Source organism: Toxorhynchites rutilus, chromosome 1 (assembly GCF_029784135.1).
Source record: "Toxorhynchites rutilus septentrionalis strain SRP chromosome 1, ASM2978413v1, whole genome shotgun sequence".
In the NCBI taxonomy this organism is placed as follows: Eukaryota; Metazoa; Arthropoda; class Insecta; order Diptera; family Culicidae; genus Toxorhynchites; species Toxorhynchites rutilus.
In genome coordinates this window covers 87,992,622-88,011,888 of record NC_073744.1, presented here as the reverse complement: position 1 = coordinate 88,011,888, position 19,267 = coordinate 87,992,622, and the positions used below count along the sequence as shown (strand labels likewise).

Here is a 19,267-nt window from a genome sequence, read left to right as displayed (position 1 = left end):
ATCACAAAACGGGCAAGCAAAGAGTTGTTTTGAAACCAAACCTAAACAATCAGTTGATCAGGTGACAGACATACAATTTTTGAAATACAACGGTAGTACAGCTATGTCTGTCATAAGTATTAGTTTTGTTCAATAGAAAAACAACATTTAGGAATGAACATAAAATTTGAAATTGTGTTGTGACTTTGAAAGAGGTTACTTGTGTTTTGTTTTGATGGAGGCTGAGATTGGAGTTCGGCCGGGTGGCTGAGCGAGGCGGCCGGAGGGTTGATGGAGGGGACCAGGGGCCGACGAAGGAGGCCAGAAGATTTTGTGAGAGGTCGATAGGTTGATGAATTCAACCGTGAGGTTGATGTGTACAAACAATGGGTTGGTAAATTCAACCGGGAGGTGGAAGTAGAGGAATTTCAATCTGATGGTTGAGGTGGAGGTTGAAGGTAAGTCAACCGAGAGATTGAAAGGAATTCAACAGAGAGGTTGAATAGAGTTCAATAGTGCGTGTCGCGAAAGTATCAGTTTGGATTCATCCAGACTCTTCTTCGTTGCAGCCTTCATCCAGCCTCTTCTTTGTTGTAGCCTTGGTTACATCTTGAATCTTGCGTTTCTTGTACGGCTTGTGTCCCAGGCCCTTCGTCATGATGGTGTGGGCAATCCCGATCGATACATCCAGGTCAGTTGCGGTCTTCCGGATCGAGCGGTACATTTTTCGACGAACTCGCTCCATCACCACATTGATGGCTGCTGGCGTCCTCGACGAATGCGCCCGCCCGGATCTCGCACGTTCTCCGGCCGAACTCGTCTCCCGGTACCGACGGATGGTGGTATATATGAATTTCCGTTTCATCCCGTGAGATTTCAACCGCCGGAATATGTCGCCGGGTCGCTCACCTCTCGCAAACAACTTTACTACGACGTAGCGGTAAACAAACAACAAATGACAACACCGTGCGCGTCGTTTAGCCTATATACGAGGCTAAAGGTGACACCAATATGCACATGGTGCACATGGTGCGCACCTACACAACGATGAAAATTTGTATTTGTACTTATTGTACACCCTGTAAGTGTTGTGTCTTAGTTCCGTGTCGCGTCTCGTGAGAGTTGATAATTGCCCTTACGTAAGCACAAACCAAAATTAAGTATTACATACTTTTGAGTAGTAATGAACATATTTCTTCTAAATAAATAGAATAGAATAAAATTTGTTGGCCATTTTTATTTTTCACAGTGCTCAACGATGCAAACAATACCACGTATAAAGTATGTAAAATGTCTGCTCAAGTATTCGAATGATCCTTGGTCTTGGATCTTTTTGAAATCCACTCCAATCTAAATGAAAAAACTAGCCTAATCAGGGACGGTAGGTTACATCAATACATTGGAAGGTTACAATACAACGAGAGTTTATTCACATAACAGTTCTGATTCAATACCTCAAACACATAAAGTCTCCAATACATTTTCGACTTAATTTCAACGTACTAATTGCTCTGTAATTGATTCCCAGGCTAACCAAAACACCCTATTTTAACCATACACTGTTGCTTACAAAGCTAGCTGTTGAAAAATCGAGCACATTATTGAATAACCTGTGATACTCTGTTCGCTAATAGATGCGAATGGATTAATGAGGTTCAGTTGTTGTTTCAGTGTCGCTAAGAAGGATTTTTATCAATAACTTATATTCATCACATCGCAAACAATTCCTTTCCACACGCTTTCGCTAGTACATATTATAATATAGAAAATTTCGGTATTATAAATAACAGACTTTCAGTGCGTGGCTCATTGAGAAACACTAAGGTATCAATGATTGTATTTTTTGCCAAACCGAAAGATAGCACGGAAAGAGGGAATGGCTCAGGTTGTTGTTTATTTATTCATAATCATTTTGAATCACTATTTATACTTATGTGGTTTACCAAGCCTTACATTTTTCATGCATCTCGATTGCACAACCAATCGGAATATTCTCAGTTGCTGAACGTACGTATATTAATTACTAAGACTAAAACGCTATTCATTGAGCCAGTTTCACACTTCCATCTGGATCATTTTTTAATCTTTAATCCTATTAGGCAAAGTAACAGAAGGCTCACTATCCAGATGCCAACAGCTCCATAGCCCATATACACTTTGGAATTAGTTATGCTCCAGCCTTTAGTTAGTACGTTTCGTACAGCCATTGAAGGAACCGTAAAGGGGAAGCAATACGCCATATATTGTAGGTATTGTGGCATGCCTTCCAGAGGCCATAGAATTCCTACGAGAAAAAAAGAGAAAAAAGGTTTGAAATTGAATATTTATTCTGTGTAAAATACTTACCGCACATAATGATCATCGGATAGAAGCTTCCAGTTGCCATAAAATTTGCTGTGGAATGTGCATCACAGAAAATCGATATCAATAGTCCTTGAATAAAAGAAGAAAATCATAAAATTAATTAATTGTACGAATTACCCAGACAATATATTCAACCGTTTTTGACGTAGGACTACGTCTTACATTGAGGGTGATTTGCATACCAATCGAATTGGAAATTTTTCTAAGATTTGTTTGATATGCTATACATTACAATCCCATAGTCTGTATCAAGGCGCGTAGAAGTATATCCTAAGGTGGGCCAACTTGCTAAAACCACTCTTCAGCCATCTTGGAATTCTACTGTGTTTTGTTTGTAAACAAAACACAATACGCTTGTGCCGGAGCTCGCTCGTGATCAGTCTGTCTCTTTCACGCTTCAAGAAAATAATTCCCCTTCCGCTTTCTTCCGTACTGTTTTCATATACCGCTCCCCTAACCAACTTAGTGACGAAACGGCCTCACCTTGTACCATAGACCCGTCTTGGTCTGTATATGGTTCCCTTAGAAAAATCCTCGGTCGAAAACTACTAAATACATTTGGTAATGCAAAATTAGTAGAATGTACAAATTTTTTGTACATATTGTCAACAAACCCGCATCCCTACCAGAGATTAGTATATTTTACTCGATAACATTAGTAAGTCATATCTGAAAATTGGTGAGAAAAGCGCGTATTAACCATTTTCATTGTTCTCATAAGGCAATACGGAGGTATAATAAGGATATAATTCTGATACGTGCATTTTCGATGAGAAAATGTAGCCGATATTGGGCTTCCGAATCATGGTTCTGCTTGACATATGTGTTTATTAGTACGGTCGAAAATGACTATAGATTGGTAGTATTTACCAAAAAATTCGTTATATTTACTAATTATTTCTCTCAGTGTTTAAATTGATGATAATTGGAAGCCGAGATGGAAAATGAAAGGTGGGAAGATTTTTAAATCTGTGACGTCACAGATTTTGTTTATGTATGTTACTTTTCTTATAATAGTCCACTACATAGGAAAAGTGTTGTTATTAAAAGTAAAAATAAGCAGATGAAATGAACAAATTAGTATTTTTTCTTAAATCAATGCTAGCGTTCAAAATCATAGGGGCCCAACTGAAATTTTAGCAGAAACTGAAATTTCAGTATTTTTGAGGTGTTCTAAACTTTATTTCAATCTTATTTTACTTCTCGTTACATCGACCAAAAACGTAAGTGAACAAAGTCAGAGGTACAAAATCGTTTTTTCCTTTGGCGGAAAACATTTTACAGCGCATGAGAAAAAAGTAGCAAGTTTTTTTTCCGCGTAAAATGCACTTGAAAAATAAATTGAATAGACTCCATATGACCTAAAATTGAGACGAAAAGTTTTCTGCTTCCGTCCTAGTTTTAGACGAATGAAGTGTTCAGCACCCTAATTGTGGAAAAAGGAATTACAATTGCTAACAAGAGATAAACTACCATGAAGATGCTCTAAAATCCAAACATAGTAAAAATTAGAATACTAATTCTGATATAAGAAGAAATAACAAAAATGAAACATTTTGGTTCGTGACATGTTCTGTTTATTTTTCAAATGATGAATGTAACGCGAAAAATATTTTTTGGAAATATGTAATTATTTTCTGTATATCCTCTTTCAACGTTATTCGTTGACACATTCAATTTTGTACCATTTGAGTAACTGACTGTTATGCCTGATATGTGAACTTCTTTTCTTCCTGGCTACTAATACAATCAAAGTTTAACACAAGCAAAACCCGTGAATCTTCCCACCTTCTATTTTTCATCTCGATTGGAAGCATTCCCATTCCACCATACATTTGTTCTGTCTTTTTGTGTGCTTTCCTGAACAGAGCTGTCAATAACGTGCAACTTATGCAGCCGCTAGAATAGAAACAACGAAGTAAACTCCACCCTTGCATAGTAAGTAATCTGTCGCTGGCGTATAAGTATTGTATCGCCTCTGAGGAAAATTCTCAGAATCTTTCTGTGTCCGAAACAACAAAGCTCGCTTATTGTGCTCGCTTTGTGTTTTATGTTTCCCCTCGAGCTGTGAACGCTAGCGAATATTTCACTTGAAGCAACTGTGTGTATCTGTTAGACACGTGTTTGTTTCTTGTTGAGTTGCGATGCACGGAAGATGCCTCTCGTTAACCCTTTCGCTACGAGCGTCGTCTATAGACGACACATAGTAAAAATTTTGTGTACACAAAATTTTGATATTCCTCCATATTCCACTATCATTATTTTCAATAATTTCATTCGAATGAACATCTGATGAGTGAAGTGGGATTTACAATGTTTTATTCACAGAGATTTCACACACCTGTTAAACATGCAACATGGATTCACCTGAGAACCGATGCTTGAAACTATTGTTGCTTTCTACCAGTGACATTGGTTGGTGATCTTTCAAACATTTATTTGTCTTGTTGAAAGAGACGATGTATCTGCCACTGATATTGCCGTTAATTTTGATGATTTTGTTATTCTTATCAGCGTCAATGTGGTCTTGTCACCAGATCGAATTTAGGAAACTCTATTCGGGCCAGAGGGAAACAATCCATTGTACCGGTGCGGGATGTGTTGGTTCAGTTAGACCAAATCTATCTTTTCCTCAAAACTATCGATCTATGTGTGTAAACATTAAAATTGTCGAAATGTTCTTATGTCCCCTCCTCTCTACGATAAAAAGATGGCTTGCTACTCACTTCAAGTTGTCTGCGTTTAATCGATACCCCATCTTATTAATTGTAGAATAAGCAAACTATAAGAGCCCCCGCAGACTTCAGACTTTTGTCGGCTGATAGATCGGTCGGACGACTTAATTAGTATGGAGCGATATGCATAAGCGCACACTACACCGATTCAGTACCGGCCGATAAAAAAGTTTGATAGGCTTCCCGATTGCATTCAAACTATTCTGTCGGTCAACTAACAACCGTCCGTTTAATCAGTAGTGGCTAGCATCGATCTACGCACACACAACGATTGGTTTTCGGCCGATAGTTCAATTCGCTCTCCATTCGCTCCCAATTCGCACTCTTGACAAATCCGACTGTTTGGTTGGCTCGGTGTGCGCACTAGCAACCCAACCTGACCAAACTATCGTTAGTCAGTCGGTAAATGACTTCTGGCTCTTCACGCAATTTCTCCGCCAAAACGACTGAACAGTCAGTCGGGCGTTTAGTCGCTATCTCCCTCTACCGACTCCCATTTCTTCCCAGTCAATTTGTCCTCATTGCATTTTGAAGTGACTTCCCCCAAAATGAATTCGTTCCTCTCTCTCCGTGCACGTTTGCATGCATCGATGTTTGAGTTAACCGTGGTTTGACAAACGCAACAGGTGAGCTAGATTTTTTTGTAGCGTACACGAAAACTACTCGCACGCGTAAAATGGAGTGCAGTGCGCTATTTTGCATGCCTAATACTAACTAATACTAATGCGAGGACCATTATAGCATACTTGATAAATGTCTAAGTTCGTTGGTTTGAGTTCACGATGGGTAGAAAAAAACCGTCCATTGATGGGGTAACTACTTTTTTGTATCAGGAATCAAATTTTCGTTCCTTTTTATATGGACGTGCGTACGCGTGTACGAAATAAGTATCAGTAGGGAATGGAAATGTGGATTGAAGTCAGTTGAATGAAGAGGCAGATTTGTATTCATTAGTCGAGTCAGTTAAAATAACCACTGACTGGACTAGTTCATCAGTCATCCTCGCTAGTCAGCGCTAGTCAATTCATTTTCTAATCAAGTCACTTTTTGTTGGCGACGACTGCCGAACCAGTTCTAGTCGAAGCGAAGCTACTGGGAGTATAGTCGGTCCTCATTTTTCACCTCCGAAGATTTCGGGCCCTGGTTCTGTTGCTAGTATTTATCGGCGAGTAACGCTGATGCAGCAGAACGATGGTTATTGGCTGGCCGCGATCGTACGATGTTTGGAATGTGCTGATCGTGGTCCTTTGGCGTGTATATCATAACGTAATTATATAGTGGGGGAATATGGACTGGTTTGTAATATTTAAGATGTTTTGTACCCTGGACTTGCACTGGCACAATATCACGACAGGGTTATTGAAACGCGCACGATACAACAAATAAAAACGAAACTTTATTTGCTACATCCTAGACGGATACATTTGGTGATGGACGATAAACAATTGACCCTCTCCACAACAATAACAAAAGTAAACAACAACAAAATGACAACCACATTAAAATACATGTATGCGCATCTTTAGCATCACTCAATGACAGTCATGCTGTCATGCGCGAGCCCTGCGGGTTTGAGCTGTGACGGATCAACACGGTATCCGAAGCGCGGCAAAATAGAGTTGTCCACAACAGTATGTATATCATCGAAATGTCATAAAAGTAGGGGAACAGAGTTGAGAACTTATGAAAACTAACGATGAGATTAGTAAAACTTAACAATTTAAAATTTCCCGATAATGTCAAGAACGAGCGGCGACAAGCCAAGTAATCCGAATTAGCGCTGCCGGTGCCAAGCGAATATTTTTTTACAAATGGTGCGGACGTCAAAGTGTTAAAAATGGATTTAGAATTTGGATTCATCAAATTTATATAACTGAGCCTGTAAGAACAAACGATTTATAAAAAAATTAACTCTTCAACATAAAAGGAAAAAAGTATTTCTGGCTAGTGAGGAGCAAAGTTGTTTCGAAAGTTTAGTTGATTCAGATGAAACACTGTAAACGAAATCCATTTAAATTGTGAATAATTTTACGGTACTGCGTTGGAGTACATTAAAAAATAAAAAGTTATACTAGTAAACACACAACAGTATAAATGGGTTTTATTAAAGTCCATTTCTAACTGACCATTCAAAGTAGTATTAGTAAAAATCTCCTTTTTCTGATAAATGATGAACAATATGTGGACAACAGAAAAGTCACGGCTCAATATTGAAATCATAAATAATTGTCAAATAGAACTTTTATCTGGATTGTGGCAAAATTAATGAGAAAATTTTGTGAATATTGTTTCTTGGTAGAGAACACAGCAGGTACATATACAGCCATTCCAGGCGAAAACGATATAGTGGTTCTCAGATTTTTGTTAAAATTGGTAGTTTTGTTCCTTATCACAAGATATTAGACCCGTATTTTTTTATTTTTTTTATTAGGGTGGTTCGAAAAATCATTTTTTTCCACTTTTATTCAAAAATTTCAATTTTCAAAACTACCAATTTTAACGAAATTTGAGAACTACTATATCGGTTCGGTATGGAATGGCTGTATAAGAATGTTAAATAGTTCGGTTTTATCCTCGGTTTCATTCACTCAATAATATTCTTTAAAAAATGGGTTTTTTTTTGTTTACGTGTCTTGTTTTTATAGTCCGGAACTATTTGGTCAGACTACTTTATACCGATTAACGGCACAAGATGAATGCTCTGGAAAATGTTTTTTCAGGACTTTGATTTTTTTGTGGTGTGTGGCTGAGGAATCAATAGATATATGAAACTTGTTCCTTTTTTTATGTTTTTAATATTTTGGCACTGAGAAAAGAGTATCGATTGAACAATTTTAAAAATGTTTGTTGTTTTTCTCAAAATAAAAACATGTCTTTTCATCTGACATCACTGCTGGATTGCTTCGACAACTCGCAAGAAGATCGGTCGAACCTATATTTGATCCGATACAGGTGTTTTTTTTTACATCCGTTTCTAGTGTGTATTTTTTCATCTGGTGCGCTGCGAGCGAAGTAAAGCTCATAAAAAGTGGTGCGCTATCGAGACAATCCGGCAGCAAGACACATCATCACACACGCTACACAGCGGCGGCAAGTAGAAGTTTATTTTCCTCTTTCTTCTTCCATCATTCTGAATAGCTTCTGTGCACGATTTACACCATTGTTTAAACTTTGTGTTTACCAAATCGGCAAGCGTTGGCATTAGGGGTGTCCATTTTGATACATCACCGTTGAACTATTATTGGAACTTTTTTCATTTTCAAAGTACAAATAATAACAAAAATTGAAATAAATAAAATTTTCAACAATAACTAATATAGAAATATAATTTCTTTTACTAATTTATATTTTCCAAATTATTATATTCTGTTCATATCGAACAGTTGTCTACTTCTTCGTTTTTATTAATATGGCAGAGGGCGGGGAGGATCCACCATCCACGCCAAAGAATATATCAGATAATGAACCTCCTCCTGAAGAGCAGGAGGATGAAACAGAAGATGAGGAGGAAAATTCTGTTTACGAGATAGAAAGCTCTGAAGATGAGGAAAAAGACGAGAAGCAGGATTTTCGTCTAAAAGAATACCCTGATGGCGCCAAAGGCCCATTTATCGTATACTTTAGACGAAAATCCAAACCTCTTAACGTCATTCGCATCTCAAAAGAGTTGACACAGAAATTTTCCGAAGTTACCGAGATTACTCGGATGGGGCCAGACAAATTACGAGTTGTCGTCTCCAGCAGAACCCAAGCGAATGAAATAACGCGCTGTGATCTCTTTGCGATCGAGTATCGCGTATACGTACCCTGTTGCAACGTTGAAATAGACGGTGTAATAAACGAAAAGGGTTTGACTCGAAAAGAGATACTCGATGGTGTCGGTCGCTTCAAGAACTCTTCTTTTAAAAGTGTGAAGATTCTTGCATGCGATCGACTGAAATCTGTGTCACTTAAAAATGACAAACGAGTCCTCAATCGGACAAACTCTTTTCGTGTGACATTTGAGGGTTCCGCCCTTCCTAACTACGTTGCAATAGGTGCACTTCGTTTACCTGTTCGGTTGTTTGTACCCCGGGTAATGAAATGCAACAAATGTATGCAACTCGATCACACGGCCGCCTATTGTTGCAACAAAAAACGTTGCGCAGATTGTGGAGAGAGCCATGATGAGAATCCTTGCCCGAAAGAGCGCAAGTGTCTTCATTGCGGCGGGACTCCTCATGATCTTACTCAATGCCCGGTGTACATACAACGAGGGGAAAAAATCAAGCGTTCCTTAAAAGAACGTTCCAAGCGGACTTATGCAGAAATGCTTAAGAGTCCCGTTCCAACGACTCAGGACAATCCCTACTCCATTCTGCAGAACGACGAGCCTGTTGCTGACGCTCCCAATGCAGGAAGTTCCGGTACATCGCAGGGTCCCATCAGGAAAAGAAAAATTACTTCTTTTCCATCACTCCCCAGAAAGAAAACCGAAACTTCCCAAGTTGGAATGAAAACTCGAATCGAACGTGCTGAGAATAGACCGAAGCATGTACCTCCTGGTTTAAGCGGTTCTTCTACGCACCAGGGGTCCTCAGCACTTCCCGGAGCAGCACCCAACACGTCTGCTCCTTTTTCGCGGTCGAGGCAACAGCCACAATCTTGCTTGCTTGCGATTTCTGACCTGGTGGACAACATTTTAAATGCTTTAAATATAAACGACCCTCTTAAAAGCATAGTATTATGTTTGCTTCCGATTGTGAGAACATTTTTGAAAGAAAAATGTGGTTTTTTGGCAGCGTTCATTTCCCTCGATGCCTGATTCAGTGCAAGAGGTCAAGGACCACTGTAATACAGTGGAATTGCAGAAGCATTATTCCTAAACTAGATCAGTTTAAATTTTTAGTTCACAGCTCTAACTGTGATGTATTTTCTCTCTGTGAAACATGGCTTTCTTCAGCCGATGAGCTGAATTTCCACGATTTCAACATTATTCGCCTCGATCGAAATGACTCGTTTGGTGGCGTACTATTGGGGATTAAAAAATGTCACTCCTTCTATAGAGTCACTCTCCCTTCGATGACAGGCATTGAAGTTGTTGCTTGCCAGACACAAATCAATGGCAAAGACCTCTGCATTGCTTCGATATATATCCCTCCCAGAACTACGGTAGGCCGCCATCAGTTCTTTGATACTATCGAGGCAATGCCGTAGCCGCGGGTAATCTTAGGTGATTTTAACTCCCATGGAACAGCATGGGGATCACTCTCCGATGACAACCGTGCCATTTTGATTTATGATCTGTGCGACAACTTCAAATTGACAGTTTTGAATACTGGGGAAGCAACCAGAATAGCCAACCCTCCTGCACGGGCAAGCATGCTAGACATATCTCTATGCTCTTCTTCGTTATCCCTGGATTGCATGTGGAAGGTAATCCAAGATCCCCACGGTAGTGATCACCTACCAATAATTTTATCGATCGCTAATGAATCAAGCTCTCGTGAGTCAGTCAATATTTTGTATGACCTCACGAAGAATATTGACTGGAGAACATTTGAGGAAATAATATCTGAAGCAATTGTTTCAATGCATGAACTTCCTCCACTCGAAGAGTATAACTTTATATCGAGTTTGATTTACGAAAGCGCACTTCAAGCTCAAAAGAAACGTGTACCGGCTACCACTTTCCGACGTCGTCTTCCATCACTTTGGTGGGACAAGGAGTGTTCAAAGGTCTACCTTGAAAAATCATCCGCTTTCAAAAAATTCAGGAAAACTGGATTAGTGGAATGGTTTCTAAAGTACCAAGCTCTAGAAGCCAAACTAAAAGGTTTGATTAAAGCAAAAAAGCGTGGATATTGGCGGAAATTCGTCAATGGTTTGTCAAGGGAGACCGCTATGAGCACTCTTTGGAATACGGCTAGGAAAATGCGTGGCTGGAACCATACAAACGAAAGTGAGGAATACTCTGACCGTTGGATTTTTAACTTTGCAAGGAAGGTTTGCCCCGACACCGTTCATGCACAAAACGTCGTACGCGACATTCCACTTCAAGGCGATTATGAGAATTTTTGGATGGTGGAATTCTCAATTGCCCTTCTCTCATGTAACAATTCAGTTCCGGGGTCGGACAAGATTAAATTCAACTTGTTGAAGAATCTTCCCGACTTGGCAAAACAGCGTTTGCTGAACTTGCTCAACAAGTTTCTGGAGCTGAATATTGTCCCGCATGACTGGAGACAAGTGAGAGTGATAGCCATACGGAAACCCAACAAGCCGGCTTGCGATCACAACTCGTATAGGCCGATTGCAATGTTATCCTGTATTCGTAAATTGTTAGAGAAAATGATTCTACTTCGTTTGGACAAGTGGGTCGAAACAAACAATTTGCTGTCAAATACGCAGTTTGGCTTCCGCCGAGGTAGAGGGACAAATGATTGTCTCGCGCTGCTATCTTCTGAAATCCAAATCGCATTTGCTCGCAAAGAACAAATGGCTTCCGTTTTTCTCGATATCAAAGGGGCATTTGATTCAGTTTCCATGGAAATTCTCTCAGAGAAGCTTCATAATCGTGGACTTTCACCAATTCTTAACAATTTCCTGTACAATTTACTGTCAGAAAAGCACATGATTTTCTATCATGGCAGCTCGAAATGTTCTCGTTACAGTTTTATGGGCCTACCACAAGGCTCCTGCCTAAGCCCCCTCTTGTACAGTTTTTACGTCAATGATATGGATGATTGTCTAACTAGAGACTGCACGCTGAGACAACTTGCAGACGATGGAGTTATTTCCATCACGGGTACTAATCCCGTCGTTCTGCAAAAGTCGTTGCAAGATACCCTGAACAATCTGTTCAGGTGGGCCCTCAAGCTGGGTATCGAATTCTCTACGGAGAAAACTGAAATGGTCGTTTTTTCTAGGAAGCACGAACCCACCCAATTCCTGCTTCACCTATCCGGCAAAACGATCCAACACTCTATGTTTTTCAAATACCTGGGTGTATATTTGGATTCTAAGTGTACCTGGGGGAGACACATTGCGTATTTGAAACAGAAATGCCAGCAAAGAATCAATTTTCTCTAAATAATTACCGGAACATGGTGGGGTGCCCATCCAGGAGACCTCATTCAGTTGTACAAAACAACGATATTATCAGTGTTAGAATATGGCAGTTTTTGCTTCCGATCAGCTGCCAGGATTCATATTCTCAAGCTGGAGAGAATACAATATCGTTGCTTGCGTATATCCATGGGGTGTTTGCATTCGACACATACGATGAGTCTCGAAGTTTTGGCAGGAGTACCCCCGCTTACTCTTCGGTTCACAGAATTATCCTACAGATTTCTCATCCGTTGCAAGATCATGAATCCATTGGTAATTGATAACTTCGAAAATCTACTCCAACTGACTCCTCAGTCAAGTTTTATGTCTTTATACCATGAGTACCTTACACACGACGTGCACCCTTCACCAGGCATCTCCAACCAAGTTTGCTTCCCTTACTTCTGCAATTCCTCTGTCATTTTTGATCTGTCCATGCGACAAAAAATCCATGGAATCCCAGATCACCTACGCTCCGATTCTATTCCGCCGATATTTTCGGCAGAATATGGGAAAGTTGGATCTGATAAAATGTTCTTTACTGACGGTTCATTCGTAAACGGGTCCACTGACTTCGGCATCTTCAATGAAAATTCCAGTGCCTCTTTCAAACTCAAAGATCCTTGTTCCGTGTATGTCGATGAACTGGGTGCGATATATTACGCATTAGGGATCATTGAAACATTGCCCATCGACCACTATTTTATTTTTTCAGACAGTCTCAGCTCAATAGAGGCAATCCGCTCAATGAAGGTTGATAAACGCTCATCTTATTTCCTAACTAGAATAAGACAACTATTGAGTGTTTTGGTCGAAAAATTATTCAAGATTACCTTAGTATGGGTTCCCTCTCATTGCTCGATTCCGGGGAATGAGAAAGCGGACTCGCTAGCTAAGGTGGGCGCTTTAGAAGGCACACTTTTTGAAAGGCAAATTGCTTATAATGAATTTTTCCACATTCCTCGTCAGTATACGCTCGTAAGTTGGCAGCGCATGTGGAGTGGTGATGAGTTCGGTCGTTGGTTACACACGATTATCCCTAAGGTCTCGACGAGTGCATGGTTCAAGGGATTGAATGTAGGTCGTGATTTCATTCGCGTGATATCTCGGCTTATGTCCAATCACTACAACCTAAACGCGCATCTCTATCGCATTGGGCTCGCAGCAAACAATCTTTGTGATTGTGGCGATGGCTACCACGACATCGAGCATGTTGTCTGGTCGTGTATCCGGTTCCATGCTGCTCGCTCTCAGCTCTCTAGAGCACTGAGAGCACAAGGCAGACAATCGGATATCCCCGTCCGGGATATCTTAGGTAGCCGGGATCCTGATCTTCTGCTTCATCTATACCTCAGAAACGCCGATGTCAACGTTTAATGATGTTTCCTTCGTTGTGTCCCCGTTTCATATCCCTCCTAGCGATCGATAAACTTTTACTTAGTCGCGGCAATACATACACACACTCTTTACAGATGCACGGGCCAAAGGTTGTGCAGTCCACTGATCATTCAACAAGAGCCAAAGGTTGTACCGCTCATGACAACTCTACACGAGCTGATGATTGCGCCGGCTAGTGACCATTCTATCCTGGATTCCTCGAGTCGAGAAAGACGCACCACGCTAGATATGGGGTACAGACTAGGGGGGCGTTGCTGATTAATGGTCAGCTGCATCCCAATAGGAAGTATCCAGTGTCGGGCACACGTACAGAGCATCGAAGACTGCGACATACCAATTATGAGAACACTTGTAATACTAACCTCGAGTCAAACGCGAGTAATCGGTTACATATTACTAACATAGTCTAAGCAAACATTGTCAAAATATTGAACTCCCGGCCCCGTTAGGCTGACGCCATATGAGCCTTAATAAAATATATATTTTGGATAAAAAAAAAAAAATCACTGATCATACCGAGAAAAAGTGACTGAAGTCTCTCCAGTCTACCAAATAAAACATTTCAACGAAACTCGTGTACTGGAATAGGATATTTTGCTCGTCTCGACAGTGACTGAAGCCGAGACGAGATGAGACGAATTGCTCGTCTCGTTTTCTGGAATAGGGCCCAAAGCTAAGTAATGTGCCATAGTCGGAATGATTACCATGCAATGAATAATGATTCGACAACGGAATGAAGAATGATTCGACAATGGAATGAAGAATGATTCGACAATGATCTGGAAGAAGATCACGTGTGCTGTAAAGATATTGTAACAACTAGCAATACCAGAGATGTTCAAAAAAGGGCAAAAAGTGGTTCGATGCCTTCAGATTTTGCTACGCGTTATGATTCGGTAAAAGGGCCTGGCCGGGTAAGGGAGAAAAAAGTGCCCCCAACCAAATCACTAGCTGTATGGCAAATATTGTATAGGATATCAAATAAGAAATTTGGACGGTTTATTTGTTTGTACCCCTATGTGGTTTAACATAGGATCTATAGTGAAAAACGTACTTTCGTTTATTTCACGCCATCCTCTAAAATTGAATGTGCATCTTACTACGGTGTATCAAGAAAAATTATCAAAGAAAAAAAATCACCAAAAATTCAAGTACTAAAAAAAATATTGAAATTTTGATTTTTTTTTGGATTTAGAGATTCAGTACTATTCTAATTCATATTTAAATGTGTTCCTACGGGTTTTCTAGATATGCGTGATTGTTTTCTGATTTTTTTCATATTTTTTTCAGCGTTGCGCGGTACAATTTTTTTTTTATATCTCCAAAGACCCTGGCTGGGTAAGGGAGTAAAAAGTCCCCCAAACCAAATCACCAGCCGTATGGAAAATAATGTATATAGTACTAAATAAAACATTTTGGCATATTTGAGTTCTTATATGGTACACCATAGGATCTATGGTGAAAAATGCACCTTTTCGTTTTTTTTGTACCACGCAACACTGAAAAAAATTTGAAAAATATCACAAATATCTAGAAAATCCCTAGGAACACATTTAAATATAAATTAGAGTAGTACTGAATCTCTAAATCACAAAAAAATTAAATTTCAAAATTTTTTTAGAACTTCAATTTTTGATGAATTTTTTTTTGATAATTTTTCTTAATACACCGTATTTTTATCTCCAAGCTTTTGAGGATGGCGTGAAATAAACGAATGTGCACCCGTGGCCGAGTGGTTAGCGTCTCACATTATCATGCCGGGTGTTCAGGTTCGATTCCCGTTCTGGCCGGGGGATTTTTCGTCAGAAATTTCCTTCGACTTGCACTGTGGTCACGCGTATTCTAGAGCTTGCCCCTCGGAATACATTCAAGGCGTGTTATTGGCTTAAGGAATCTCAACTAAGTATTAATAAAGAACGCTAGTTAATACATACGTTGAGACTAGAGGTGGGCAAACCGTTCACGAACGGTACGAAAGGACTAGTTCGCCGAATAGAGTGAACGAGCAATCGTTCTTTTTCAAAGAACGGTAGTTCTCCCCACGAACTAATTGCGAGCGAACGGTTTGTGAACGAACTGATTCCGTAAGAACGGTTTGCGAGTGAACTGTTTGAGAGTGAACTGTTTGTGGACGAACTGTTTGCGAGTGAACTGTATGGGGAAGAACTCATTGAGAGTGAACTGTTTGGGAACGAACTGTTTTCGTAGTTTTAGAAGCAAAACTATATATTTTCAATTTAATGTATTCTTTTAATTCCGCGTAACAATCATATATTTTCTGATTATCAGAAAAAAATCTGGGGGAAGCTGGGGCGATTCATGGATTAGGTAAACATAAAATTTTATAGTGAGGGCATGTTGAGAAAAAAGCTTTTCGTTGCTTTCAATTCATTGTTTGGACTATTGCGTGTACGTGTTATCGTGATTGTTTGTATGATTGATTGTTAGTGAAAATAGCTGCTGATTTCCCTGAATGAACATTATGAAATATGATCTTACATGGAACCTGTGTGTTGTCCAAAAAGAGAATATGAAAAATTGCACATATTTTGTGCGCATCAAATTATTACATAAACTTTTGTCGACCGATAAACATATTTTCACATACAGTTTGCGACATTTAAAGAAGCAGCATATCTTTCCCCACTAAATTTCAAAAATATAAATCCCATTCGTACACCATCCAATCCAACGATATCAATGATTAGCTGTCTATTGATGTTGGGTTCCAGCTAACATTCTACGTTGTTCTTAATACCGCTGAACGAAAGAGCGAAAGAACGGTTCAAAAGAACTGATTCCCTTAGATGAACGGTTAGTGAGTGAACCGTTCATCAAAGTGAACTGTTTTGCCCATCTCTAGTTGAGACGGCAAAAGTTCCACAGGGAACGTTAACGCCATTCAAGAAGAAGAAGAAGAAGAAGAAGAAGAAGAAGAAGAAGAAGAAGAAGAAGAAGTGAAATAAACGAAAAAGTACGTTTTAAATTATAGATCCTACGTTAAACCACATAGGGGTTTAAATAAATCGTCAAAATTTCTTATTTGCCATAGAGCTGGTGATTTGGTTTGGGGGCACTTTTTACTCCCTTACCCAACTAGGCCCTTTGTGTCTTGAAACTTCTCAAACCTGGCCTTACCAGGCTTACTGGACATAGGATTCCGAGCTACTGTTATATTTGCCGTCTCTCTCGATGAGAACCACGAATCCCATTTGAAAAGAATCATGCTCTTCGAATGAGTTTTAGGATCAGCCGGATCCGCTTATCCGGATTTGTGTAGAGCAGGGACTCTATTTTGGGCGAGAGACTCCTTTTCCAGAACGAAGTGATGCCATCAACCGCCAAAAACTTTGTGGTTGGTCGAATGAGTAAACTTGGTATCATTTTCTCATCAATAAAAAGACATAAAATCAGCAAATATCAAGTGTAATTAATAATTAACTACACATGTTTCAACAATAATACTTTCCACTAAAATATCAGTCATTCTAATAACGAGTTGTTTCACGTAACACAACTTACACAGTATCTTGTCGACCCCTGGGAAACTGATATCGACCCCAAAGGGTCGATGTGAAAAAACGGCGTTCGACGTCTCATGGCTTCAATTCATACGGCACCCAATGTCCTATCTTTCGGATAATTCCCATTGCTTTTAAACGATCGGATACGGTTTGCTGAGCCACTCCAAGTGTATCTGCAAGTTCTTGTTCCGTTTGGGACGGATCTTGATCGAGTAAAGCCTGCAATACTTCATCTTCAAACTTTTTTGGCGGTCCGGAACGTGCTTCGTCTACCAAGTCAAAATTACCACTTTTAAACCGTGCAAACCACGTCTGACACGTTCGCTCAATTGGAGCATGGTCACCATAAACTTCCATCAAAATGTGATGACTTTCCGCAGTTTTTTTCTTCATATTGACGTAATGAAGTAACGCTCCTCGCAAAAACACTCTCGTTGTTACGGAATTGGACATATGGATTTTTTCGTGTTTCGTGTTCAAGTCCCGTTGTCCACAACAATTGTTCTTGTTTTTATATTGCCTCACTAACAAAGTTGACTAACGTTCCCAGAGGAACTTTAGCCGTCTCAACGTAGGTATGACTAGCATCATTTCTAATAGTACTTAGTTGTGATTTATTATGCTAAAGAACACGCCTTGAATGTGTTGTAAGTGGCAAGCTCTAGAGTACACGGGACCGTGATAATGTGTTACGCTAACCACTCAGCCACTAGAGCACATAATAATAATAATAAATTGTCTGCAACAATTATTATTATTAGTTAAATAATTTCCAAAACAGTATATATTTTTTCTCAAACAAAGCTGAAATACGAGCATAAAATACCATTTATGACTATGATATGTTTCAAACATTGTTCACTGCGAAATATACTACCTACCAATAATAAACGGAATAATAAGCAGATTTTTTTGTCAATTATCTTATGCTTTATGTTTTACTCACCATACAGCATTCCAGCAAAGCCCAACAGCATCAAAAGGCCGACTACCGTTGCGTTGCTGCCTTGGTTCTGTGCGTCGAAAATGAACGTGGCGAGAAGAACAATTTCGACACATTGCAACAGCATAATCGACGTTTGTGTAATTATATGTGCTAACAACAACTCGAGGGCCGTAATACCTGGTATATTCACAGAAACGTAATGAGCGAAAGGAAAACGGTTACCGTTGTTGGTCAATTATTTTTCATTTGAAATGCGACGTATTTCCGCAGCTAAAGATTTGAGTATTGAAACCATACCTGCTACCAGTGTTCTATCCCATACTCCTTCAAGTCGATCGGTAATAAATATCGTTGCGGTAATTAATGTTGCCAGGAAGAAAATCATTCTAGAAAATGAAGCTTATTATCTTTTTTTTTTAAATTTAGAATATTCAAAATCTTACGTCATGACTACCCCTGGTGCCATGAAATCGGTAAACTCATCATCAAATGTACCATACACAGGTTTTTCAAAAGTAATGGGAATGTTTGCTAGTTGTTTCGGTAGGTTACAATCGGTCATTATTCCTTCCGCGAATTCTTTGTATGTTTCGAGTAGTTTTTTCTCAAGAAAGAAAGTTACCTGTTGGTCAGATTTATCGAGATATACCTTAATTTCCGAGGTATGGAAGGACCCTGGATTCGCCTCGCGCACGTTGTCTCGAACGTCTTGTAGTGATTCTGTGAAATTCTCCGTAAAATAAATAAATCCCCATACTTTACCACTCCTCGCTGCTTGATATGCATCGTCAAACGTATCGTAATATTCCTGCAAAAGGTTCATCACAATGTTATTTGCTTCGACTTATTGCATCATATGTATGAGGATACGTTTAGAGGCGAAACATTATTCCACATATTTTTCTAGTAAGACTCAATCCGACCGAGATTGCCGGATATGCATATGATGTTCTTCTATCTGTGTATAGGGCCTAACCTGTATCGCAATGCTCCGATTCAGTTGATTGAGAAATCGACAGGATGTTTTGTACAGATCGCAGTCGTATTCGTCATTGTAGAAGGTAGTGATTAGCGATTTGTTGAAGCACTCTTGGATGTTATTGACTTCATCATTAACGATGCCCAGCCGCAGATCTTTTGGATCACCACCTACAGCTACGTAAAAACTTACCAACTGGAATATGGGGTAAAGGAACAGAAATACCATTCCACTGCAAATATATTGTCGAAAA

At 39.6% G+C, this 19,267-nt stretch overlaps 1 protein-coding gene across 3 annotated transcripts in view; it reads right to left on the bottom strand.

Annotated features, from left to right (window-relative positions):
• Positions 1-1,386: 1,386 nt before the first annotated feature.
• The window catches only part of LOC129762872 (ABC transporter G family member 20), a 124,362-nt gene continuing 106,481 nt past the window's right edge, over positions 1,387-19,267 (bottom strand). For all 3 annotated transcript variants that reach the window (XM_055761444.1, XM_055761443.1, XM_055761445.1), the window contains 6 exons: positions 19,012-19,246; positions 18,479-18,843; positions 18,333-18,421; positions 18,036-18,212; positions 2,326-2,412; positions 1,387-2,263 (listed from right to left, as the gene is read on the bottom strand). In XM_055761444.1, coding sequence (XP_055617419.1) covers positions 2,052-2,263; positions 2,326-2,412; positions 18,036-18,212; positions 18,333-18,421; positions 18,479-18,843; positions 19,012-19,246 — 1,165 coding nt within the window. In that variant the 3' untranslated portion in view covers positions 1,387-2,051. The remainder of the gene's footprint in view (positions 2,264-2,325; positions 2,413-18,035; positions 18,213-18,332; positions 18,422-18,478; positions 18,844-19,011; positions 19,247-19,267) is intronic.